The sequence below is a fragment of the Colius striatus genome, chromosome 1 (assembly GCF_028858725.1).
Source record: "Colius striatus isolate bColStr4 chromosome 1, bColStr4.1.hap1, whole genome shotgun sequence".
NCBI classification, from domain to species: Eukaryota; Metazoa; Chordata; class Aves; order Coliiformes; family Coliidae; genus Colius; species Colius striatus.
Genome location: NC_084759.1, coordinates 134,250,272 through 134,277,055, shown reverse-complemented (window position 1 = coordinate 134,277,055; position 26,784 = coordinate 134,250,272). Strand labels below are relative to the sequence as shown.

General features: G+C 40.2%; 1 protein-coding gene across 14 annotated transcripts in view; it reads left to right on the top strand.

Moving 5' to 3' along the window:
- The window catches only part of PPFIBP1 (PPFIA binding protein 1), a 115,892-nt gene that overhangs the window by 74,378 nt on the left and 14,730 nt on the right, over nucleotides 1-26,784 (top strand). For 4 of the 14 annotated variants that reach the window (XM_062008449.1, XM_062008441.1, XM_062008459.1 and 1 more), the window contains 16 exons: nucleotides 290-376; nucleotides 1,540-1,653; nucleotides 2,160-2,291; nucleotides 8,632-8,724; nucleotides 10,975-11,089; nucleotides 12,437-12,469; nucleotides 13,793-13,854; nucleotides 14,557-14,641; nucleotides 16,568-16,725; nucleotides 17,590-17,720; nucleotides 19,181-19,234; nucleotides 20,405-20,465; nucleotides 21,543-21,575; nucleotides 22,770-22,944; nucleotides 24,309-24,341; nucleotides 26,607-26,748. In XM_062008449.1, the coding sequence (XP_061864433.1) occupies nucleotides 290-376; nucleotides 1,540-1,653; nucleotides 2,160-2,291; nucleotides 8,632-8,724; nucleotides 10,975-11,089; nucleotides 12,437-12,469; nucleotides 13,793-13,854; nucleotides 14,557-14,641; nucleotides 16,568-16,725; nucleotides 17,590-17,720; nucleotides 19,181-19,234; nucleotides 20,405-20,465; nucleotides 21,543-21,575; nucleotides 22,770-22,944; nucleotides 24,309-24,341; nucleotides 26,607-26,748 (1,508 nt within the window). The remainder of the gene's footprint in view (nucleotides 1-289; nucleotides 377-1,539; nucleotides 1,654-2,159; nucleotides 2,292-8,631; nucleotides 8,725-10,974; nucleotides 11,090-12,436; nucleotides 12,470-13,792; nucleotides 13,855-14,556; nucleotides 14,642-16,567; nucleotides 16,726-17,589; nucleotides 17,721-19,180; nucleotides 19,235-20,404; nucleotides 20,466-21,542; nucleotides 21,576-22,769; nucleotides 22,945-24,308; nucleotides 24,342-26,606; nucleotides 26,749-26,784) is intronic. The other 10 variants (XM_062008499.1, XM_062008493.1, XM_062008475.1 and 7 more) reach the window with 10 other exon arrangements.

Below are 26,784 nucleotides of genomic sequence, written 5' to 3'. Positions count from 1 at the left end.
AGCACAAATTTTGTTAACATAATGCTGAATGCACAGTAAGTGAATTTTGCAGAATTGGGTCACCAGAAGGTTCATCGTTTCTCATCTTTAAGCCTGTGAACAATTCTTATTCTGAATGGTGGTCATATGTCCTTTGTCAACTGTTTCTTTGATTTTGTAACCCTTTGGGGGCTGGAGAGTACTTGAAACCTTTCTTGAACTGTGCAGACTAAAAATGTTCTCTAAGTGTGTTGATAATGTTGAATGACGCAGTACAATAGCTGACCGTGCAATATTTGTGGTCTCTCAGACTAATGGACATATATCTGGGAATGGAGATGTGTATCAAGAAAGGCTGGCTCGTCTGGAAAATGATAAGGAGTCTCTTGTTCTGCAAGTGAGTAGTCACCTAAATGATTTTTTTTTCTGCTCTTGCATTCAAAAGACTTTTTGATAGTATGTGTTAAAACCTCTGAGGATTTATTTGCATTTGTGTCATCTTGGACAGTCTTGCTGATACCTGAGAATCAACTCAGATTAAGGATAGGTGTGAATTTAGACTACAGGAAAAATATAAAGACATTTCTTTCTGTATATCTGATCTCTTCTTGAATCTTGTTAGCTGAGCAAGTCTGCAGAGTGACCACCTTCTTACATTCATGTGTATGCTTAAGATAACCATTTTCTATGACTACTCACCGTCTGCATCAAGTGGCAGATTTCCTGTCCTCATGAAAGGCAGGAGATAAGCAACTCCTCCAAGGTCCTGCTCACCTGCTGCTGGACTGGACTGGGTCAGCCCTGGATGCTCTTGCCAGCTGGCTTACTCTTGCCTTTGGAGTTGAGGCTACCTGGCAGCCCTTGGTCTGCGCAGGCATCCTGCCGTCCCCTGATGCAAACCCAACCTAGAGGCTGTGACAACACCAAGTGCTGTCCCAGTAGTGCCCTCGTTCCCAGTGGTGCTTCAGATTTCCTCAAAAGAGCCAATTTCAAATAAAAACTTCATTCAGAAGAGGCAAAATGGGAACCAGTCTGCAGCCTCAAAGGCGTTATCTTGGTCTTGCCTAGCCTCGGTCTGCATGTTTTAACCTCCTTTGCTTTTATTGTTCTGAAAAAGAGAATTTGTATGTAGTGGCACACTGTGTGCAGTTACTTGGAAAGGAGAATAAATTGTATGCAGTGAGATTTAGCTATTTGGTTGTTAAGATAGGAGCTAGTTGGTTTTAGTTAATGTATTGTCAGGATAAAGGTATGATTGTTGGCTGTAAAATGCAGCAGCTACCACTTGTGAAAACTTCAGGACAAGTCAGAAGGAGAGATGCAGAACTGCAATGAGTCCACCAGAACTTTGAAATTCCAGTAAGCGTGAAGGGAGAACTTTCTTTCTCCTATAACCTTTGCCATACATTGTGTCTACTGCAGAGCTCTACTGCTCCTCTTCCATGGTAGCATTTTGTCCTTGGCCCATCCAGCACTGTTACTCACATACAGTCCTTTAGGTGACAGATATGGCACGGTTGCAAGGAACTAAACATGCATTTCTCTTTCTCCGCTGTGCAGGTGAGTGTGCTTACAGACCAGGTGGAAGCCCAAGGAGAAAAGATTCGAGATCTGGAATTCTGTCTAGAGGAGCACAGGGAGAAGCTGAATGCCACGGAGGAGATGCTGCAGCAGGTATTTCACAGTCCAATATCTGTCTTGCTGTTTGCCTTAATGAACTGCATTTTACTTTGGTGAAAGTGGTGCAGTTTAAGGTGTTGCACCCCATGATGTCTCTCTGAGTGATAATTTTCTACTTTGCTTTAAAGTCTTTGTACTTAGTAATATCAGTGCTGCTTTAAACTGTAGCAATCTTATTTGAGCCTTTCCTCACTGAACTTCAAAGAGAGTTGGATTAAAGTCTCTGGTAGGATGGGTGAATTCCCCTCAAAGCTCCTTGTGCCCAGAGCAACTGATGACAGACAAGCTTTTCTCTCATCCTGGCAGCTAACCTGTGATAGTGCCCCTATGATCTCAAGATGCATGTTAGATGCTTGGAGTCTGTCAGGTAGGTCCCAGGACTTCAGACAGTGCAAGGAAGAGTGTGATGCTTTTCCCCATGAAAGACCTTCAGCTGCAGAAATAAATTACTGGTTTCTTCCCCTTGGATGAATAATTCTGTTGTCTTTGTCTTGAATCAGGAGCTTTTAAGCAGAACATCCCTTGAAACTCAGAAGCTGGATCTTATGGCAGAGATTTCCACTCTGAAGTTAAAGCTTACATCTGTAGAGAAGGATAGATTAGACTATGAAGATAGATTCAGAGACACAGAGGTGAGTAAAACCCAACTGAATAAATTGTGAAATCTATGTGTGGTTTCGCAGCACCTGAAAATTTCCAGTTGGTTTGTTGGCTTAGGATTCTTTTTGCCAGACAAGAAGGGAACTCATCTTTAAGGTTAAAACATCTCATAAAATAAAAAAGTCTCTTCTTTAGTAAACTGATTTTATGCAGAAAGAATTGCAAGGCCATGAGATCTCAGGAGGGACAGCATTTAGGATGGATTTAACCAAAATCATGAACATGCTGCATCATCAAAGTAAGGTGTGTCTGAGACAAACAAGCCCATTGCAAGTACAAAAAGCATATGCAAAGACACAGCACACTAGAAGACGTAACTTCTGGTTTCGGTAACAGAGAAAATGAGGTGAGTCAGTGAGAGGCCAGCAGTTACTCATCTCAGCCTGTCCTCAAGCCCAGCGGTGCGTGGTGCCAGGCAGAGCTCCCACCTCTGCCATTTGTCCTCCATGCACTGTAGATCTGTATACCTGAACCTTGCTTGTGCTTGAAGCCAGACAGCTTCAAAGCAGATGGACAAACCCAGGTTCTGCAGGAGCCTCTATGAATCAGGCCGAACTTTGTTGGCAGGATGACATACTCTGTATCAGAAGTACGTTTAGAGTCTGCCTAGGAAGCAGAAAAAAATTTCCAATTCTGTGTTCATAAATGAGCCGAAATGGCAGATGTTTGTATTGTGCATGTTCCAGATAGCATTCATTTCTAGAAGGAAAAAAGTCATAATGTCATCACAGGAGACAAAATTTGCCCTTTCCACTTCAATCAGTGGTTTACCAGCTCCCTTCCAGTTTCCCACATATTTTCCAGTGAAGTGTCATTCCTTCATGTGCATTGAAAGCATAAAAGCAAAAGTTAGAATTACTTTCTTTGGACCTATCTGAAGTAATGTGCAGGCCTAAAGAAGTATAAAACTTGAAAACTGACTTGAATCATGTTCAAATTTGAAAAGTGATGACCACATACATAACAATGGTAGTTTCCATTCCTGCAGCGTAGCACATCTGGGTGTTGCCAAGCTGTGAGTTGGATTCATGTTGCTTCCTGTTACCTTTTCCTCTAGTTTCATACCAGGTGTTTATGTGAAGGATCACAGCGTTGCCTTAAAGTCAGATGATTTTGCAGTCCAGGTGAGTACTGTGTGTCACCAATGCTGGAGAAATTAGAAAGAGGAAAGGTAGAGGAAATTGTTGAATGTCTTCTCCAGCCATAGGAAGCACCTTTCACAGCTCCCATGAAGTTTCTCTGCCTCCACAGTACTCAGCTTGTTCGTGAATTACAGCACTCTCCACCTGTATACTGACACCTCTCATAAGCAGCCCTAATGTTAAATTAAATGAGCTATAAAATGGCTTTGAAGAGGCAAGGTTTGATCCAAATGATTGCAGTGGTCAGGCACTTTCATAACTGGATTCATACTTCTCCATTTGGAAACACCCTATGGTTTCTTGTGCATTCCAGAACAGGTAATAGAAATAGTTGGGCTTTGAGCAATTTGTTTCTTCTCTTCTTATCCTTGACTATGATTCATTGGTGACCTTTCCTGTACTCCCTCTCCCTTCGTTTCACCTCTGAACTACACTCTCTCCAGCACTCAGTAGCACAACACAGCGTAACGAGAAGGTGGACATGGGGCTACCTCTGTTCCGTGAAAAGTGGTTACAGTGTGGGGAAACACACCATGCTCTATGCAAGAGGCTTACCTGCGTGGCAACTATGAAGACCTTACTCTTTGAAAAGCCTTGAAATATACTTAATATCTCTGATAAAAATAAGATAACCTAAATTATATTTAAAAGGTAATTGTTATAATTAGGGTCTGTATAGATTTACATCCTGGATATTTATGCTAGAACTAATGAACTGCTATTAAAATGTTTTTGCCTCCCTTTGAAAACTAGAATGATGTAGTTTAATGTCATAGAGGTTACTGTGTTGTTTCTTCTATATTTGAACACTTTGTTTCAACACTAGCTGTAGAAAAGCTTAGGCATAGACACTGAAAGGGATAATACGTGTTAACTTACATTTTGTTTGGTGGAAAAATTCATGGCTAGTTAGTTGTAGCTGTGAAAAATCTCAGGTATTTTGAAGGCAGTACTTATTCATAAGTAGACAATATTTTATTCAGTGTTTGATCTAATGATATTCTTGCTAAAAGTAGTAGAGTATCGATTATTTCAGCAGAGCTGTGATTTAAATGAATATTTAAAAGACTCTAAAACACATTGTGATTTTTGCATGCAGTGTTCAAAATGGAAAAAAAAAAAAACCATACTCAAACAGGGAATGAAAAGGTATGAATATTCTTTTCTGTTTTTATTTACGAAAATAAACTGAAAATTGAAAAAAGTGTTGCCATCATTAAACGACTTCTGTGGAGCTCCCGACTCCTAGAAAATTTACCATTCAGATCAAATCCTTCATATTATCCAGTTTTCACTTGTGTCTGTTGTTGCAGCTTCCCGTTCCAGCTTGGTGGGTTTCTTATATTCACCATTCTTTCTCTAAACAGCTGCTTCAATAGTTCTGTAAACTAGGACTTTCCTGCCTAGAGGTTCACAAATACTCTCCTTTTTCAAAGCTAATTGTATGCTTAACAGAGATTTATAATTGCTTTGTTCTCTAAATCATTCTAATCTTTACACTTTCTCAGCAGACAGCAGTACTATTTTCACCAAGGAGCATGGGCAGTCTGAATTGGGCTGAGTTTATGTAAGAAAATATCATACAAGGGAGTTGATTGAGGGAGGAGTCCGTAACTAGACATGATCTTTGAAGCAGCAGCCAGAGGGTAAACTGGCTTACTTGTGGTGAGTCCTTCATAATTTGAACACCACTAATCTCCCTTGTGCGGATGAGTTTTGAGAAAAACAACAAAGGTCGTTTGTATTTCCAGTGCCAGTAAGGAAGCCTCTGACTCCCAAATCTTTTGGTAACTCCCAAAGTTACCATTGCTTTTTTGTGCCTCCTTGGCCCTCCTATAAAGAGTGGAAGTAACATGAGTAGGGTAAGAACAGGCTTTGGGAAACAGGAGTCTGGATGTCCCACCCTGTTAGCTCTGCTCATGGGTCCACGTAAGGAAGAGCTGTTGGTTGTTTGCACAGAGGGACTTGACTCTGCGTCAGAAGAGCGTTTTGTGGCCCTTTCCTGACTTACAGGTTCTTAAGACAGGAACATACATTATGCACAGGGCAGGTATTTTGACCCATTTACAGGTGCCCAAAGAGGAGGTATTAAATGCAAACAAAGCAGGTGCTATACACTGACCACCCTGTGGGGAAATGCTTTACCACTGGTTCATCCAAGTCAGACAGGGAATCAGTGGGATTTTGATCTGATCTCAGATCTTGATGAACCTGTACAACACCCTGTGTTCCACAGGGACGTACACTCCTCACACATCACACTGGTCCCAAAAGTTCTTCAGCTTATAAACAGATACAGTGGTTGTCACCTTCAGGCTTCCAACAATGCTGTGATCTTGGTGGGACTGCTGCAGGAGGAGGGGCAAGGTGTGGTCCTTCCTGTGAAAGGTTTGGAGTCAAAATCAGTTTGAACAGAGAATGGTGGGAGAAAGGGTAAGTGTTTCAGGGCAGCAAAAAGCAGCAAATCCTCTGGGAGGATTCGGATTTCTTAGGGAACCTTTGACAGTCTCTACCTCTGATAGTTTGCCCAAAGCTAAATGGTAGTTCAGTAGCATTAGAGACAGTCCTGTTTGGGCCTTATCTTTTTCCTCTGCTCATTTATGCACGGCTTGACTCTCCCTTTTTTGTATTAGTGAGAGTCTGTATATGGAACCCAGTGAATCTTTAATGTACTACTCTGCCTCAAAAAGATGAGAATGAATGTCATTTACTGTTACAATGTTGTAGATAAATTAAGACAAGAGTTAATGTTGCAACTGCAGAAGGGTAGTTGAAAATATTTTTAGGGCAAAGCACACTGTTAAGATTTGTTTTTAGTTCTATTTAACCTTTGAGAGATTGTACAGTATTTTTAGTTACCAGCGGTAAAGGATCTAGTTCCTCATGAGACTTCCAACAGATTAAACAGAAGAGTTTAGTTCCTGTTCCAAGATCTTACACTCTTGGATTCTGAGTGCGAGATTGCTCTGTTTTCTGTGACATTGTGAGTGCATCTTGACACTGCTGGATTGTGCTAACAACTATTTTTTCATGAAAAGAGAAGAGTTTTGGTTCATTTTGCCTCTCAGGGGCCTTTTGAATACTGGTGACTGGTTTCCCTCTCCTCCTTCAGTATTTTAAAAGTCATGTAGTTAAACTGATAAGTACATAGGCCACAAGATCCACAGTTATTGCTACACAGCAGGTTCTGACATTGGATCATGACAAAGCAAAAATGATGGCTTCAGGAGAGAAAAACCCCAAACAAATCAGTTGCAATAATGTCAAAGCTGACAATCAGACCTGGGAATAGAGTTGTCAGATATCTTGAACACTTGATTTTTGATAAGACACAACTTAGCTAACGTAGTCATGCAGCCTGGCATCCATGTACCTTTACACTTGAAGAGTGAGGTGCTTTGTAAAGGTCACATATTGAAGAATGAGGAATTGCAGATGTACTGAAATCAGAAAGTCATATGTTAGCAGTAATAATTATTAATAGCATAAAAATGTTTTATGTGTTCATTTTCCTTGAGTTCTGGTAATGGAGCTTGGGTCTTGCTAAAGAAATACAGATACTGCTTTGTTGCCATCAGATTCATTAAGCACAAAATAATAACCAGAGGCTTGTAAACTCAGAAAATGGGGCATGGAGTTGGAAGGCAGGTGTTACTAGGGACCTATGAATACCCTCAAAATGTCAGCTGCTGGCTTGTTAATTTAAAAATTACAGATGTCTATTCGTTATACAATTAGATCTGAAAAATTATGCTTACAATTGTTAGCTCTATGTACAGTGTTGCTTTACATGGATAGGATTTGCCTTACCATGTGAAGGACAGGCAAACCTAAGTACCATCCTATCTTCTTGGTAGTTTAGAAGCCCTCACGCTTCAGTGCAAGTCCTCCTATGTTTTATGACGTGCACAAAGACCTTATCTCCTCCTTTGAAGAGTTTCCTGGTGATGCAGCCTTACAGTAGCTGCTGAGAAACTGCTTTTTATTCTTTTACTTTTTTTTTTTCCCCCTCACAAATGTAACACTGATTTGGTGTCCATACATAAACTAAAGGTTGGTGAGATACATGTGAGGCAGAAGCTTGCTGGAGATATTTGAGTTGTATGAAAGCCACAACTTTCTAGTAATGTGTTTCCCTGCTGAGCAGGAAGATAATTTTCCCTATAAGTTGCGGTTTGTTTTCCCTTATATGGAGGGACACTCAGTCCTGGCTGTCCTCTAGGTTTCCTGCAGATCTGCAGCTGGCCTCTTAGGATCTCATTTCCCCATCTAGAGGATGGGGAGGTTTGGAGAAAGAGTGCCTTGCACCTTGGTGAAGTGATCAAACTCAAGGTTTGTTTGACCACTGCAGGAAAGGAACTGTAGAGCTGATGGCACCTCCAAACCTGGTAGGTCTCTCCACAAGGATGGCCAGGAGGTCATGACATTCTCCTGAAGAGCTGAGATATGAGTTGGTGGTGGCTCTGAGTTTCTTCCAAACCAGGCAGAATTTGCAAAGTTTAGATGTAGTGGTACCATTGATGCTTACAGACATACACCTTTGTGTTTGTAGAAACCAATGATGTCTCTTCCATTTAGCCCTCAGCTAGAGGGGCTTGTTGGAGTGCCAAAGCATGGATTTACACTGTAGTCACTTCATATTTTAAAAAGGCATATGGTGGCTGGCGAGTCTGAGTAGAGGGTACTGGGGAGGGGAGGATGTGGCTGCTGCTTATTGAAGGACAGCTGCAAGTTTTAAGTTACTCACTTAGTGGTGGACATCCAAGCATTTGAGCAACTAGAGGGGTGGAAGATCTTTCTTGTCCTCCAGGACAGGGAGCACAGCTTCACAGAATCACAGAACTGTTTCAGTTGGAAAAGACCTTTAAGATCATCAAGTGCAACCACTAACACTGCCAAGTCCACCACTAAACCATATCTCTCCATATATATCTTTCTTTGTCCTCTGCCTCCTTGCATTCAGTGCAATACTGCAGAAACTGAAAAAACACATTCCCTGGATATCTACGAAGCTCCAAATTGCTAGACTTAGCTATGAATTTGGGTGGTGTGGTTTTGTGTATGGAGTGCCTTTTTATTGGTGCTGTGGTTTTTATGATCCAGCCAATGGATAGCTGTTCTCTTTTGTTTACTGAATTTGTTGTTTCTGTTGTTTTTTCCCTTCACTCAGGATTTGATCCAGGAAATAAATGAATTACGGTTAAGAGTAGGAGAAATGGACAATGAAAGACTCCAGTATGAGAAAAAACTGAAGACGACCAAAGTAAGTGAGACTGAGGGAAAGAAGCAGGGATGGGTATGAGTCAGCCTATAGAAGTTCACTCTCTTTTCCCCTGTCCTTGTCTGCACATGGCAGAATCCTGAGGACACTCAGACCTAGGGATTTCATGACACTCACATAGCAACAGGGGTTACCTCCAAATTCAATGCCCTGGTTTTCAGATCTGGGCATTGTTTTTTATGAAGGGTAACTTACCCTGCAGCTGGCTTTTGCAGTAAATTTATTACTTGTTTATCCCCTTGTTTCACATATATGCCAAGAAACACCAGTACATAAGGTGTATGCCATAGGTGAGACCAAAGCTGAGTATTTGTTTTCTTTGAAATGTACTAAAAATCAGCCACTTCTGAAAAGAAAGCATTCACCTAAGTAATTCTAGCAGCCTGTTTCTCTAAGTGTCTAACTTTTCCATTTAGCCTTGTCTCTTTTCTGTCTTTAGTTTTCTCTCACTCCTCTGTCTCTGTTACCAGTCTTTAATGGCCAAACTTTCTAGTATGAAAATCAAAGTGGGTCAGATGCAGTATGAAAAGCAGCGGATGGAGCAAAAAAGCCAGATGCTAAAGGTGTAGTAGTTTCTGGGTAATATTGGACCTGTTTTGAATCCTTCATGTTCTACTGTTTTACAGTCTGTCTTGCACTGTACTGTCATGCTCTGTTCCTCATTAAATGCTGTGTGTTGATATACAGTGCTCCCTTTTCCATTAGATGTGGAAAGCTCTTTTTTGTAGATATTCCTTGTAAACAGCTTTTATATTAGATGGGAGATGATGTTAGTGTTGTGGCCTTTGCAGAGGTTATACATAATGGAATTAGACTTGAGTTAAAGTTGTTCCTCTTCCAAGGGGAATTATTCAAATGGAACTTTTTCTCACTTTTTTAGAGAAAATGTATTCATGAAAGCTAGCTAGAAAATAGTGATTCTTTTATACTGTCCCCTCTCCAAAATGTAAGTTTACATATTGTGTTTCTAATTCGGGGGAAGAAAGACACATCAGCAACCACATGCAGCTCTAGTTGCCCGTGAGTATTAAGAACAGCTTCTCAAGTGACCAGGAGTTGATATTGTTTTGGAGATGCATGGGTCCTATACTGGCAGAAATCCCATCAAAATCAGTACTAAGCTAGATCGCTGGAGGATTGTATCATTCAGTAACTGTTTGGGAAACACTTTTGGTTTCTTGACCATTTAATGATGCATTAGAGCAAATAGGAACCAGTTTCAGGGAATTCTGAGGTCAGGGCCATAGTTTGGGTTGCAGACATCACTACACATTTGCAACAGTTGAGGGAAGCTTAAGAGTATACCTAAGCCCCACAGTATTCCAGTTTGATTTATTTAAAATTTCAATTAGAAACTGTGAATGCCAAAATTATGAGTCTTGCCTTGTTTTATTTTGCTTACAAACTGAACAAATTAAGTTTCCAGTGTTGGGTACATTTGCACTGAGGGCCCTGTCTTGATGATGCTGTTGCACAACATATCCTTGGACATCAAAGAAACATGTTACTAAACTGGGTAGGATTTGACTCGAATTTTAAAAAGTTAAATGCATGGATCCACGCCAGTCACTTGCTAGTGCAGATGGTTAGATCTAAGTTAAAATTTGACAGCACTTATCTAATACACCCCAACTCCCCCAAACACCATCTGTCCTATTCCCATGAATCTCAACTCCAAGCTTCCTTTCCTCATGCTTGATCAGCAAACCCAAACCATGGCAGAGGTACCACATTTTTGTCTGAACTGTTTTCCAGTATATGTTTATGTGCTTGATGGTGTTGTGATTGATTTTTCTTTCATAGAAGCAGTGGTTGTTTATGAAGCTGTCCTCAGCCTGGTGTAAGCACAGTTCCATAACTGTCCAGCTTTGAACTTGCAAAATGCCCTATAAATCCCAAAATACGTGTTCACAAACTTTATTGTTCAGCCTCATCACCTGTATTTTTTTTGTCTCTGCAAGCTTTCCTGTTTTTAAAATTTAGCTCTAAAATCTCTTTTCAAATATACATGAGACTGACACTTTTAGACCTTAGGCCCCCTGGTTTTGCCCTTTATGGACTCAGCAGTCTGTTGTGCTGTTCAGAGTCAGGTTAGTGGAGGTACCCTCAGCCACTGTAAATGTCAGGGGGCTCTTGGTCGTTTCCACTGGCTGAGGACCTGTCCAGTGTGCTTCAGTGGGAACGTCTCATGTGTGTAGAAGCTGTCACTGAGTGATTCTGTGTCTGTTCCAGGATGAGCTAGCAGCTTTGAAAGACAAACTAGAGCAGAAGGAAGCTGAGGTGAAAAGGTTGCAAGAAAAATTGGTTTGCAAGCTGAAAGGAGAAGGAGTTGAAATACTGGACAGAGGTAAGGAGGGAGGTTCTCCCACCATGTCTTCCTCAGTCACCTCATCTGAGGTCATGTTTCCATGAGTGGTTGTACAGGAAATAACAGATAAAAGTCTGTGTTTTCATATATTCTTTTAATATATTTAGTTGGTATTCACTGATGAACCTATTGTCATAGCAGGTTTTTGATCAACTTTAAACTAGGCTAAGTAACCCGTAGTTAGCTCTTTACGTGACTTGTGTGATGCCCCAAAGTATGCTGTTTATATTGACAGATAAATCTTTAAACTAATTTCAACAAGTTCTCCTAAAAGACTGCATTGAGAAGGAAAGTTTGTGTTGCTTGTACACCTCTTACTGGTAAGGAAGGGAAAAGGATATACTGCAAACCAAAATATTGACGTGTACCAACAAATCTTCAGTGTGGACCTAGCCATAAGTAGGTGAAATTGAGAAGTATTTCCGGATTTGTGCACTGGTTAAGTCTAAATCCCAATTAAGCTTGAATTAGCACAGAAATCTTACATGTCAAATAATTCTTTTCTTTACTTGCAAAGAAGAAACAAAATCAGTACTGGGGGAAGCTTGGATTTGGAAACTTACTTAAAACCAGAAATAGTTCTTTAAGGTTTCAGAGAAATTTTCCACAGAGTTCTTTGACCTGCTGCAGTTTCACTTCTGAACCTATCTCACTGATAGTTATTGTGAATTTTAAGGTTGTGCTTCTAAAGTATGTTATTTAGAAAAATGAAGCCTCAAGATGTTAATTACTCTCCTCCCCTGAGCTGAGGAAGAAAATGCTGTGTGTTTTTTTAGAACATTTCAGTGTGAAGAAGCTCTGACTTCATAGCGTTTATGATCACTTATATGAGACTTTTTCTCCCTGGGAGCTGCTGTGTACATTGAACTCCCATTACCCTCTGGTTCTTGGCTTTAGTTTTCAGTATAACTCAGCAGGACACCTTCTTCCATAATGAACCATATTTTTTCTGTGTTGAACAATATTAAGTAATGCAGTTTGTCCCATTAGCTGAACAGTTATGCATACATTATCACCTAGCAGGCCAGTCTAGTCTTAGCTTAAGAGCTATCTATTGGCATAAGTCTTTTCTGAGGCCTTAAAAGTGAAAACTTATAGTTGAAAAACATATCCTTGAGAGAAGTAGTTGTGTGTGAAAGCAGAGAGACTATTTGATGTCATTAGAAATGTTAGCACTGGGGAAGTGCGGGTTGAAACCACCAACTGCTCACTTCTGCAGTAATCTGTGGGGAATAGTCGACTCCTTAAGTATCAATGTTGTCTTTAAAATTATTTCATGTCATAACCTTCATGCTAATTTCAAATCCAACGGATTTTCCTGCACAGATGAAAATTGTAAAAAGAAGCTCAAAGATAAAAGTAAGGTTTCTGGTGATGTCTTTCCACAAGCATTTGCATTTCAAAAGTGCTTTCCAGAATAGCTTTCTGCATGTGTTTTCAAAACTGCTTCCATAAACATTGTTAGGTTGCATCATCTATAACCTTTAAATACAGTAAAATTGGAGAATAAGGGTAGATATGTAACATTGAAAGAAAAAGTTTTCTGAAGAAAAACTGATAGGCAAGGAAAGATTTAGTCTCAAGGAAACTCACAAAATAGTTGCCTCTCAATGAAATGCGGTCACAATCCAGTAAACCAGATTTTCAGTTAGCGTAACTGAGTGAAAATCATTGGAAATGGATCAGTTGCTGGTTTAACTCAATGTGTCTAAATGTCTTTCAACTAGAAAGCTAGGCAGGTGGCTTGTTCTCTTCTTGCATTTCATTAAGGAGGAAAATGTTCTTTCCACTCCATTTGTTTTACGAGACATGTTAGGAAGTTAATCCAAAGTAGAACGCTTCCTTCCCTGTGACTGACCACCTGCCTGCATTTAAAAAAAAATAAAGTTTATTTTGTTTATGCAAGGTAGATTTTGAGCAAAAATTATTTCCATTCTTTCTGAATTTGTAGTGCAGAACACCTTCAAAACCTGACTTTGTTAGAACATACATGATTCCATGTATTTATACTTCTAGTAAATAAGGATTATAGATGAAGCACAGAACACTCTTGTCTCTTTTATGGACTTTTTTCAAATCTGAACTACAATATATATTCTAGCATGGCTGTTCATCACAGTAAATACTCGTATCATTCCTTTGTGCTGTCCTCATTTCTATATCCATGCTGAATTAAGACTAAGCATCACTGCACAGTGTTTTGTTCATCATATCCATTAATCCTATTGCTTTGTATAGTGAATTTTTGAGATGCCATTTGGAGTATTTGTTGACTGTTGTAACGAGGATGTGTTTTATTGCCCTACAAATGTAGTATGTTATATTTTGGACTTTTTGTTTTACAATTGCTCGATTGTTTGAAAGATGGAGATAATAAAAGTCAAGCAGTAGTTTTGTTCTTGTCTTCTGCATTTTCCTAACACAGGGGTAGTGGGTAAGGAAATCTTCTGAATTTCATAATTTCCTTGATAAAAATGTCAGAATTAAAAAAAAAAGTTTTGAAGAAAAAGGGTTTCCTTCTATAGATTTCCATCTAAAATAGAATGTAAGTGACTTCTGTTTTATCTCTTAATTTTTGTAAATTTACTTTCAGATATTACTGAATTGCTTCTAGGTTTTTTGTTTTTATTTCCTTAAACTGTCTTATTTAAATTGACTCAGAGAACTGTATTGTGTTTTTAGATATAGAGGTACAGAAAATGAAGAAGGCGGTAGAATCTCTAATGGCAGCAAATGAAGAGAAGGTAGCAAAGTCATTTTTTCAGTAATCATTCATCCCATTGAATTAAATTACTAAGAAAATCACCACATATGAACTTGTCATGATTCATATAAAAATCAAATTTGTAGGAATCAGTTATTCACTGTAGTCAGAAGCACTGCAGTGCCTTTAAGGGACTGTAACTGAGCATTTAGGAACTGTCACATGTGCACAGAGCCCTTAACACTGTTGTATCATTCAATTCAGTGTGACTGAAATTTACAGTGTGTTCTGAAAGTATAAAGAGCTCCATACAAGTCCCAGGAGATGTCACAGGCTACATTTTCAAAAGAGAAAGTATGAATTGTTTTCAGGTATGGCTTTGTGCATTCATATGCATGTGCATTTTGTAGGACGTTTTCTTTTGATCACCAAAGCCCTCTATCCTTTGATTACTGCTTTCTTTGTACACAGCAAATTTACTATACCCTACCTTTGATTTAACAAGGGAGCCAAAAACCACTTTCAAGGCTGGGATGATTCTGGTGATAAACCAGATTTTAATTTTTGCTAAATACAAGTTTTGATGTTTAAAAACCTCTCGAAGTTCTGGGTCCTGTCCTATCCATGCTTCCCATTTATTTTAGTCTCACAGACAACTAAACTGAAGAATATCTAGTATTTGTATTCCTTATTTTTGATTTGCTGAAGTGAGAGGCAGAGAAACAACTTTATTTTATTTTAGGATCGGAAGATAGAAGAACTTCGGCAATCTCTGAATAGGTACAAGAAAGTTCAAGACATGGTGATACTGGCTCAAGGTAAAAAAGGTATTGTACAATTAAAAAAACCTCTTAAACTCTACTGTCATTTAAACTCTAGGTGCATTGTGGCAATGTTATATTGACTCTGAGACTTAGTATCTTTGGAGGCATCTCTTAGGTAAAGCCAGTGCTTCAAGTGGTGTGAACTGGTAAATTGCCATTTATTGACCAAGCAGCTGCACAAATGGATGCTGTCCCATTTACCATCTGGTAGTAGGAACTGTTATTGTCACATTGCTTATTTCTCCCTTGTAGAAATTAGTTTGACTATGATAAGCTCTTGGGCTCTTTCCATAGCCTACTGAAATGCCTTTCAGGGCTGGCTGCTACATTAGCTACTAAAAACTGCTGTTCCCCTCCTCTCTCGTGTGTTTCTGGGGTGGAGTTGGGAGCAGAGCAGACCAGTGCCTGAGCATTCACATTCCTACAAGACACACCAGCATCGCCCCAGTGCCTACACACTCTGGAATGCCCAAGAGCTGCACAAATGTCTGCAGCAAAATGAATGCGCTGCCAGGACTGTGCTGCCAGAACACACCAGTCTTTGGCATGTAATGAAGCCATCACAAACCACCACGTGCAGCAGCTGTGGAATAGTTCTCATTTCTTACTACGCTTGGAGGCCTAGGCTGGCTTTTCCTACCAGTCTTTTTTTTCACACAACTGTATAAAATGAAAAAAGCTTTTTCTATCAACAGATAATGAGTTTAACTGTCTGACTGAAACAGTAGCTATAATGTACACCATAATGTGTAACAGTACATTCCATATGTTCCAAGACTGGTGGAGATTTTCAGATCCAGGAGCTTCTGCTTCCCAAAGGTGATAAATGTTGAGATGATCGACAGTTTTATGTAATTGCACTGAATACTCTATCTCTTTCCTTTTCTCCATTAAAAGAAAATTTAAAAACCCACATGTAGAGCATCACACTGAAACGGTTCTGGGTTTTCAGGTAAAAACAGATGTTAGAAAGTGAGCATCTCCCTTTACAGCAGTGATCCTGTCCTGGTGAGTTTCTCCCTGCATCATCCTGTTCTTTCAGTGCTCAAGTTGCATATTTTGAGTCACTGTCCTCTGAAAGGCCTACCCTCAAAAAATTTTAGACATCAGCATTCTGATAATGTTTGCACATATAATATATGTGCAATTTGATAGTGTGCATCATAGAATGCTAGGGTTGGAAGGGACCTTTAGAGATCATCTAGTCCAACCCCCCTGCAGAAGCAGGTCTACCTAGATCAGGTCACACAGAAACGTGTCCAGGTGGGTCTTGAAGACCTCCAAGGAAGGAGACTCCACACTCTCCCTGGGCAGCCTGTGTCAGTGCTCCGTCTGCCTCACAGTGAAATAGTTTTTTCTTATGTTTAAATGGAACTTTTTCAATTCCAGCTGATCCCATTACCCCTTGTCCTGTTGCTAGATACCATAGTAAAAAAAGGGATGCCTTAACCACAGCACTGTATTACTGCCTTATGGAAACCTCCAATTCATGGAGCATGGTGTTAGACTCTTCAGTAGTGGGCTGCATTTTTCTGCTGGGTAACTTGAAGATACCATAGAGACAGCTTAAGTTTCAGATAGATTTGACACCCTGATTGTTCCCTACTGAATAGGGAAAATAAGTATTTAGTATAAAATTCCAGAACATAGGACAGAAAATGAACGACTCCAGTTTATTCAGCTTCTTGAAACTGATCTTGCTGTCTGCTGCCAGATGTAAGTCCTCTTTGCTCCACCCCTACTATGTGGTGGTCGAATTGGAAAGTGACATTCGGCAATGACTCCCCTTCTCCCGTTGTAGTCTGTCCTAGTCTATTCTCTTCTGTTTCTGGCCTATCAATGAGCACACTGGCTGCACCTTGTGTGGGAGCGAGGGTCGAAATGTATCCAGAAGTAAAGCCAACAGGTTTCTATATTCTCTCTCTTCAGGCAAGGAAAGTGACAGTGAAGACTTCTTGAATTCAGGGTCTGTTTCCACGGTTTTATTGGACACACCAAGTCTGACTGACCCAGAGAAAAGCTCATCCCCAACCCCGGTAACAGCATCTCCAATCCATGATGACTTCAATGTGAATATTCATGAAGAGGTATTATTTTTTTCCTCATCATTTAATACTCCTTGAAAATTGCTTTTGCTGGATTCATATCGCAGATGCCAAACCTCAAGTTTCTGAAAGGATTTTTTCTGGGTTGCACGGTTTTTAGTAATGTCCTATATACTTTTGGAGACTGTAATCATCTTGTGAAAGCCAAGTTCAGTTAAATTTATTTTTCTTAATGAGCAGATGGGATTTTGAGACAGCAAATAGCTGTATTTGTCATGAGGATGGGTATAAACTACTTCTCCTGTCAAACATAGCTGTTTTAGGAGCTGCATTTAATTTGTCAAGAACTTGAAGTAAACATGTTGGGACTTATGTAATATATCCTGTCATATTTAAAAGGGTGCACTCATCATTACATCCATTCAGTTAAATGATAGCTTTATCAGGTTGTGGTCCAGTCTCCAATGTTTACAATCACATTTTCCAATAATAAAACCATAGATCTCCTCTCTTAAAGCTCCGAGTCAGAGCAGGGACTCTACTGACTTAACTAAATTAAATGTTTAGCAGCCTTTTGGTATTCTCTGAGGGGCTGAGGACAGGACTAAACTTGAAAAGTGAAGTACTCTTTGTGGGGTCTGTGATTGGGACAGATTTATCAGGGAGTTTTGAGAGACTTCTGAGATTTTTGTCTATGCTATACCTTACCTAGGCAGTGATTCATATTTTATTGTCAGTGCCATTTTTCAAGTAGGAAATCATTGTATTACAGTAGGAAGGGAAGGGAAATAATTTTTAGAAAGCTTATTTCAGATCCTTCTTGTCATAGTTTGTTACTCTTTTTTCATTTCTGACTGCTTAATTCCCGCTCAAAACAGTGTAACACACATTCTTCATTCTTTTTAGAACTCCTTACAGATCCACACCAGTATTTTACAGATTTCAATCCCTTCTTTTTCATCAATATCCAAGAGCTCAGAAACTGTTGCAGAGAAAGTGAAAATGCAGCCTAGACCAGATCCTACAAGTGAAATGAGGTATTGTTTCCATATGTGGTAAACACAATATTTTGTGGCATTTATTGAGAGTAATCATCTGTCTGTTACTATCATCAAGTTATTAAGTCAGTTAAACATATAGCTAGTCATTCACTTGACTAGCTGTGGCAAACTCAGCTTACGTACATTGATTAGTTTTTTTTTTCAGTAAGCAAGTATTAGTTTGGTTGCTGTTGCTTGTAGCAGCACTCACTCTATACCAGCTGCTTCACTCAAAATGAACAGAAGGAGAGGAAAACTGATCTAATGTAAGGAAGGGCACAGAATCATTATTTTTATCTAGGTTTACAGCATCTAGGCCTGGCTGAGAGTGTGTTGGCTGTGCTAGCACAAATGCATTCCTGATGATTTGCATTCAGACATTTTCCACAGTTTAGACTAAAGATTGGTGTAATGCACTGCAAAAACTGCCATAAAAGGACTGTCTAGCTCTAAGGTTGATAATGGAGCCCTAGAAGGAAACCCAAGTGGTGTTTCAAAATATCAGAGAAAGAAATATCTTTTCTGCTGTCATTTGTCACAATGCAATACAAAGATAACTCTTTGCCTGCTCTTAGGAGAGCCCTGCCTGGGATTTGGAAAGCTGGATGAAATGTTTAGGCTCAGTGTCAGGGAAGCTGGGATGGGAATGCATGGCTGCACCTCAAGGACTGAGCTGTAGCAGGCAGGGGCTACCACGCTTGAACCCAGTGGCAGCTTGCTGAGTGAGAAGTGGCCATCACCTTCCTTTGTCAGTGTTTCTCAGGGAGTACTGAAAAGCATACCTGACTCACAGATAGACAAAGTCTGTGCTGGTGTTGTTTCTTCTCAGTCCAAATCCCTGGCTTTATCTAAATTAGTATCAAATACAAAGAATTCAGAGACAAGGAAATCTTGCTCACTTAAAATCATCATCAGTCTTCATGTGCAAAATCAGTGTGATTTTTCCAGTCAGGGAAATCACCCTATCCAGAAGACCAGCTTTGCCTGGTTTCTGCTGTGCTGTGCCGTGCCGCACACAGCTCTAGCCGTCACCAGCAGGGATTTCATCTATGTCCCATCTTGGAAAAAAACAAGCTAAATAAAGAGTACTAACCTGCAGCAAAATGCTCCCCCCCACCATGGGTGATATTGAAAGGGAGCTGGTGACCTACACTACTTGGTGCTGCTGCAGACCCTGCATATACTGTCACTCCTGCATTTATTTAAGCTGAGTAATGTGATATTGTCATCAACTTACAGGACAAGTTGTCTTCCTGGCTCCTGAGATCACCTTTGTCCTTTATCTTTTACAAGACTTGAATGCAGAGAGTGGAAAATTTGCTGTGTGTTACTACCATAGTGGCTGAAGTGAAAGCAGGATTAAAGCGGGCTGAGATGATAGGATTTCTTTATCGGCAAGGTATTTGTATAGGATCCCCATATGCCTTACTCTTTTCTTATCTTTTTTGTTTTTCCAGTGAAGGAAGATCAACAGGTTCCCCACCAGAAACTCAGCTATGCAATAGTCCAGCGTAAGTACCATCATCAAAACTGTTTAGAAAATGTATTTACATGTGATTGTCAACTTGAAATGCTCGCAACACAACCCCCCATATTTTATGTACACGTGTAAATATGTCAGCTAATTGTAGCCAAGATGACATTTAGTGGTCATAGTTTTCTGCACGTCCTATGTTTTCATGATTGTTATTTTCCAATGCCTTATATATGCACATGTGCAGTTAATTTATTTTATGTTGTGAGGCATCTCTGACTAGGTTGTAGACTGTCAAAAGTACTTCGAAATTTACAATTTGTTGTAGTATATGCACATGTAATTTGCGTTTTTTCTTTTGATAGTAAGGAAAAGGTGGTCAGCTGACAACAATGAGAAATAAATTTTAATTTCTGACACATATCCATATTCCCTAGGGAAATCAGTGGCACTATTTATGAACTCATTTGAGTCACAGCAATTTGTTAGTAAGGAGCCTAAGTCAACAGAGTTTGTCTGGTACACAGGGTGAGGCTCAGCAGCTGTTTTTATTTTGAATGACTTAGTGCCACAAGAATATTCCCAGAGCCAAATCCTACTCCCTTTACACTGGTATAAAGATAGATAACTTCATAAAATTAAGTGAAGATAGTCTTAACTAATACCTGATTCCACGAAAAAGTTGACTGGTAACTCTCTTTTCAACCAGACTGTAAACCCGACCAGAAACTAGGGAATATCTGGTCTGAAATGGAAAATGGAACCAAAGATAAAATACTAAAATATACACACTTGACGTAATGTACTTGGCTTCTTTAAGGATAAAATTAGTCAGAAGCCTGTTGCTCCTTCTGTTAAGATTACTGTTTTTCCTAGCTTTTGTTTAAATCACTTCCTTTGCCTCTGTAACTTCTGCTTGTGCTTCTGAAAATATAGCATTAAATAAGAAGCCAAAAAATATCCAAAGATGGGCATCATATCACTGAAGCATCAGCAACAGCAATTACAATGTGGAGATTCTTAACAGTATCTTATCAAATTGCATGGGCTATGATTAATGCATTGATTGTCCTAATTCAAAATGCCTTTGTTTTTAGTACATCCCATCATGTATTCTAGTGCTTTCTTTAAAGCTGATTCATGAGACTCTTGATCTTAGCAAATTCAGTCCTAGTAACTTGGCTTGGTTTTTATGTTGTCATTTCAGAAATCATTCGCTGCAGAAGTCCAGCAGTCTGAGCAGTTTGAGGAAAGAGACCTCTGAAGCGGTTGGTTTGATCTCTTACTTCCTCCCATCCCCTTAAAACAAAGGTGACGCCTCTGTTGTAGCCATGACCTGTTGCCACCTTCTGAGAAATTCTGAGTCATAGTAGAGCTCCTCGTGTCATGTGTTAGCAGTGGTCACAACACATGCATGGGACACCTTCCTGATTTTATTAAGGAGAAAATCTGAAATCTGCTCTTGAAAACACAAGTGTTTTTGCTCTTTTTTTATTATTATTTTTAATTAAATGAGATGTTTGCCTGAGGTCTCTTGCTGTGTTTTCCCATAGATAGTGAGGTGGGGTTTTTGGTTGATTTAAGACAAGAAGAGAGTAAGTTCCACTACTGCTTCCTACGTGTCTTTAAAGCAAATAATTTTGGAGGGCTGTGTAATTAATGCATTACAAAATACAGTCTGGGGTGGGCTAGTTCTTCCGGGATGGAAGCCTTTGTATGTCTGGTGATAGCTTCACTTTGGATCTCTTTTGAAGTAACCAAAAGCAGCTAGCCTCTAACAATGTCATCAAATCAGGGCAATTCTTGTGCTCTTTTTTGACAGCCTAAACTCCTAAAAGTCTCTGAGTTCCCTAATAGCTACACCACTCTGCTGTGCCTTACAGCTCAGAAGGGATGATGACAGGACTGAAAACATAATGAGAACTCGATGAAAGCTGGAGTTCACGTGTTAGGGTTTTGGTTTTGTTCGTTTGGACAGCCGAGAAGCAGAGGCTGTGGATATTTTATCTATTTGGCTTCTAACCTGTCTGATTCCTGCTTTGAGTCCCGTTAGCCGGCTCTGCCTTTTAGTGCCTCAACAGACTGCATGTTACTAATTGTATACACGGCTAATCGTTTACAAAGTAAACTGAAGCAAACATATTTTCATGTCAGCTCACTGACCTGAAAGAAAGCAGGAATTAATCTGTGTGAAATACAGCTCTGAAAAGATTTTTGTTGGGGGAAAGGGAGGAAATAGGCAGGGAAGGGTATTTCAGTCAGCATTTAACTCAGGGTAACCATCATTAATTCAATATTGTCTATAAACCATAACTTTTAAAATGTCTTCTTAATCTTTCCCAAAGCAGGACAGAGACTCTGCACAGAAGCCAACAGAGGTAATGTGTGTGTGTATGTGTGTGCACTCATGCAGGTACACAGAGAAACACAGACCAGGGAGCACATGTTGAAAGGCTCAGTTGTGTGAACTACCAGCATGCAATTCCAGAGGAGGGTCAGCAGACCTGCAGACAGGATAGCAAGGAGCATATGGTGGTTGTCACCATCGCTTCAGTATCAGGCTTGTAGTGTCTCACACATTCTTATCTTCTCACACATGGATTATCTTTCAGTCTGGTTGAGCATGAGGTTGCTATCTGAGCTAATGTTTCCCCCATATAATCTGCCACTAGACAATTAGCAAAGCTAACCATTAAGTATTTTACTGATCCTGTGATTACCTTTGATTATTGTCTCTTTAAAAACCTTTAGCTTTCCAAATCATCTTCTCTAAGTAGCAATGGTGTTAGAATGTCATTGCACAAGAGTTACCCTGCAGTACTTTGTGGCCATAGTTTCTTGCAACAGTTATTACTTACAGGAAGACCTGAGCAGAGAGGCCATGCCTCAGATACCACTTGTAAGGTGGATGCCATATCAGCAAAAGCCAAAGGAATATATTTGAACTATGAATGGGTTTGCTTCCTCCCTCTGTTAAAGACCAAGTGAAGCAACTAGTAAGGTTAAAGCTACTGCTTTAAACTGGCTAACTGGTGTCTAATGTCTGTCCTGACACTTACACTCTTTGCTTTATACTGAATTTCCTCTCAGCTTTGTCGGTGGACATAGTCAGTTAATCCATTAACTCTGAAACTGCAGAGCAGTGATAGACAAAAAGAGCTGTGTTGACACTTGGCGGAGAATCAATATATTATGTGGGTCGCATCTCTCTGTTTGCATCCCACTGTGCTTACAGCTACCAGTGGGGGAGACAGCAACCCTGGAAAACTGGGGAAGTTCAAAGCCTTGTAGGACTGCCTTTTTACCTTTTCCATACCTGTAAGCCAGCCTTGCAGAAGACTAAGAAACATCTTAAAGAAGACAAGTTGCTCTTGGAAGGTAGTGGTAATAATCTTGAACCTAGTCACTTGGAGATCTTGTTTATGTTTTCCTTTATGACTTATGCATTATGTTTTCTTGTAGTAACAAATGAGAGGGACTCTCCAGATTATCTGTTGGTGCTCACTTTACAGTCTCTCTCAAAAGGCCATTTACAATTCCCTAATATCAAATCTTTCTTTCCCTAATTTCAGCAGGTTAAACCTCCTGTAGAAAGTAATACTTTCGCAACCCTCTCTCCAAAGTCTGCTTCTCATAGTGGCACAGGTGATGAGGACAGTTTTGGAACCCGTAAAGCCAGGTCTTCATTTGGACGAGGCTTTTTCAAGATAAAAAGTAACAAGAGGACTGCGAGTGCCCCCAACCTGGGTAGGTATTGTGCATCTGCATGCAGTATTTTAAGAGTCTTAACTGTAACTGTGTAAGAAGCAGGAAGGCCAGCTTTAGTCTCACTGTGACTTGGTGGCACTTTTTTCAGTAGAATATTTGGAAAATACCAAACAGCAACTCTGCTGTGATATCTCCCATGGGTCCTTGTAGTGGACTGCAGCTGTTTTGAAATGCTAGCTGCCTGGCAGTAGTTCACAAATGGCATTTATGGGCTTTTTTTTCTTTCCTCTGGCTCCATCCTTAGTTTCTTTCATAAAGTTTTCAGATGTAGAGAAATGTGGCAGCAGCACTCAATCTTCCTCTTTATTTTATGTGTATTTAAGCGGTCTTGCAAAAGAGATGGTGGGCAACAGGAACAGGATGGACAAGTTATTCAAATTTGTTGATTTTTGAACCTGTAATGGAGGAGATTGTTTTGGTGTTGTCATTTGATGACATTTGCACATGACAAAGAAGTAAACAAAATGTTCTACTTAATGCAGAAGTTCCTGTTTCCACCAAGTAAAATATTTCCATTGTTCCAATTCAAGCATCATGCGAGTCTGCCATCTAAAGTTTTTGGCTTTTCTTGCCTGAGACTTAGGAATTTAGCTTTGTCTTTCAGAAACCTGAAGTGGGATAGCCTCTGTTTTGTTGAGTAGAAGAGTCACCTGTTCTTACTTACTGAAAGATAATTTTAGACTTTTTGTTCAAAAGAAGGAACATACCTATAAATTTATTATACTTTGCACATGTATATGACACGTAGCATAGGAACTTGCTAGCTTTCTTGCAATAAATGTACAGTCTATTCTGAGTGTTTGACTCTTTGATTTGTGGGTTTTTTTATGTGTGCTTTTTGTGTAATCCTTTGTTTCATCCTGAAATCAGTTTGTCTAACAAAGTAGAGTACTTGTGGCTATCCTAAAGGATTGGAAGATGGGCCATCTAGATCAGGATCTTGTGACCTCTCATCTTGATTTCAGTGCTTACATCTGTAAAGCTGGTGTGCAGATTTTTGCCACCTCACAGGAACCCACGTTGAGTCACCTGCCCAATGTGTCACGGAGCAAGTGACCTCCCCTCACCAAAGTGACTGCGGTGCTGTTTTACCCTCTCCACCGTAGAGCTCTACTGCATTTCTTTTTGGTTCTGTGAGAGGTGGGGGAATGAACAGTGAGTTGATCTTCCTGAACTCTGTGTGAATTCAGCGTTGTGTGTAGCGCATGTCTCATGTACCTCCCCTGCTCGTGTCTTCTATTTTTGTTGATGTTAAGTTTTGAACTATGTTTTACGTTGTGCCTTCTGTGTGTTCCCTTCTGTTGTGCCACGTGTGGTTATGTGGGTTGTTTGGATATCTGAAGATCGCAGTCGAAGTGCAAGTGCACCTACTTTAGGTATAGTAATCCTGCATGTCTGCCTGTACCAGCGCTGTGTTGTGACTGCTGCTAACAGCTGGTTATGGCCACACACTTCTCGAATGAGAACTAGACACCAGAGCTCTGCATCGAAACTTTTGTACATCACTAAAAGGAGTTTTCATGTAACATCTGCCCTCTGCTAAAGCAAAGTCAGCTGTGCCATTTCTCAGTAACTGATACTAATGAGAGAGATTGCGGGTTAATTTGCAGAGAAGTTTGCCATAACTTTGAGCACAAAGTTACCCACAGACTGAGGCAGCAGGTGAGAACTGATGATGTTTAAATACTGGAGGCGCCTTTGTGCTGTCTTCTGCCCTGGATCCCCTGGAAGAGCTTAAAGGAGCAGAGGTATATTTCTCAGGCATTCACTTAGGGGAGTTCTGAGGGGAAGGATACCTAATTCCTTTTCTAAGATGCAGTGATATTTATTATGTAACAAAACAAATGAGAAATAGAGGCAGATGGGGATAGAGCCATTCACGTAGTAAAAACAAGTCTTGAGACATGAGCATTCCCTGGGTGGTTGTGGCAAGGGCATATGAGACCTGCAGAGTCCTGCCTTAGCAAGCAGAGCTGTGTCAGTCAGGGTGGTTGTACAGCCACCTGCTGTGGCCCTTGCTGACAGGGAGATGAAGTGCTGGAGGCCCTCTCAGTTTCCTATATGGGCCCACAAATGCCAGCTGTTCTATGGGACTGTGTCAGCACATGGCAGGAAGTGAAGTATGAGGAGCAAACATTGCAATACCCGCAAATCTCTGCTACTAATGCACCCACCCTTGTCCTGGTATTCTTTCTCTAGAATGCTGTTTAAATGTGGGTTTTTTTCCTAAACTAGCACTTTTTCTTATACAAGTAAAGCAAAAACTACAGATGCAAAAGCCTGGTTCAACTTCAGTGCTGTCTCTCACTGGCAGGATCCCCGTAGTCAGTAGCAATCAAGCCAAAGTGCCTGGAAGTTATCTTCTACATGACCTTGTTGCCTCACTACAAGGTCTAAGATCTAAAACGGGTGGAAAATGGGAAGTGTTCAAATGAATTCTTGCTGGATCATCTAAACTTTTACCAGGAGAAAGATATGCTGTCAAAGCCTGCGCTTTGCTGCCGTTCATGGCACATTGTGGCCTTCTCAGCGTTAACTTGAGACCATGTGTCCCAGCAATGCTCTACCTCGACTCAAGTAACTTATGTGGTTTTCTCCTGGAAGTCTGACAGTCCATTTCAAAAATAAATGATAGTCATCTAATTAAACAGCCATGTGAAAAGATGGTAAAAGTGGTTACAGGCCTGTCTGTCAGCCTGCTGTGGGCTGCCTTGCCATGGCTTCTTCATCTGAACAGGCTCATACTATCACTGTTCCCTAGCGAGTAAGTGGCATAAACTGCACATGGTAGTTTTATTCAACTATCTGGCACTTGCTGGCACATCTCTGCTTACATAGCCTAGTAGATACTGCAATTTCGCAATACTGAAAAAAAGTACTATTAAAATGATCTTAAAGTAGGTTTCTTCTTTGTTAATTTAGCTTTTGTGTCAACTTCTCTTTTGGGACAGGAGCCCTCAGGTTTGTTGTTGTAGAAAATAACAGCTACAAGTCAAAGACTGGATGCTTTTAGTGTGGGTAGTAATGTGTAAGGTCTCTAATCAGAGATGCTTTGTGCATCACTCAGAAGATCTAGTTCAGACAGAGCCTAAACTCCATAGTGTTTCTCTACAGAGGAATAAAATATTCCACAATTTACAAAATTGAGAAGAAAAGGACCCTCCTGCTTCTGGAGCAGGAGCTGTTTACTGCTAGAGTTTCCTTTATGGGGAAATACTGCAGGTTATGAGGAAAGATGCCTGTAGCAAAATTAATGTATTTTCTGTTCCTTGGGGATTCCTTGTTTGGTTCCCTGCACTGAATTATTTCTGGACATCCACATGCCTCAGCACTGTCTGTGAAAGGACTGTAGGAGTACTCCCTGAGGAAGAGTAAACTTGGAATTTAACTCACTGATTGTTTTATGAGTTGTTTTTCGCCCACCTTGAATGCAAGGCACTTAACTGAAGCCAAGTATTGCCTTGGAGTGTTCCCAGTTCAGGCTCATGGAGGAGGAACATGTGTTATTTCTCTCATTCCTTTTTGCTCTGTTTTCCCAACACGGTGGCTCTCCATAATTTTAGCAAGAGTCATTCCCAAGTTAAGAAGTATCCGTATATCCTGTGCAAGTGGGTTTTGACAGGACTTTTGTTTTCTAATAGCTGAAACCGAGAAGGGATCTGCAGATCACTTGGATCTGGCTGGCTTGGCCCCTCGCTCAAAAGAAATGGACAGTCTGCAGGTGACACCACCTTCTCCAGATTCCAAGAAAAAGGCCAGGGGGATCAAGAAGTTATTTGGAAAGTAAGTAAAAGATAAGAAATGACCATTCTCCAGCAC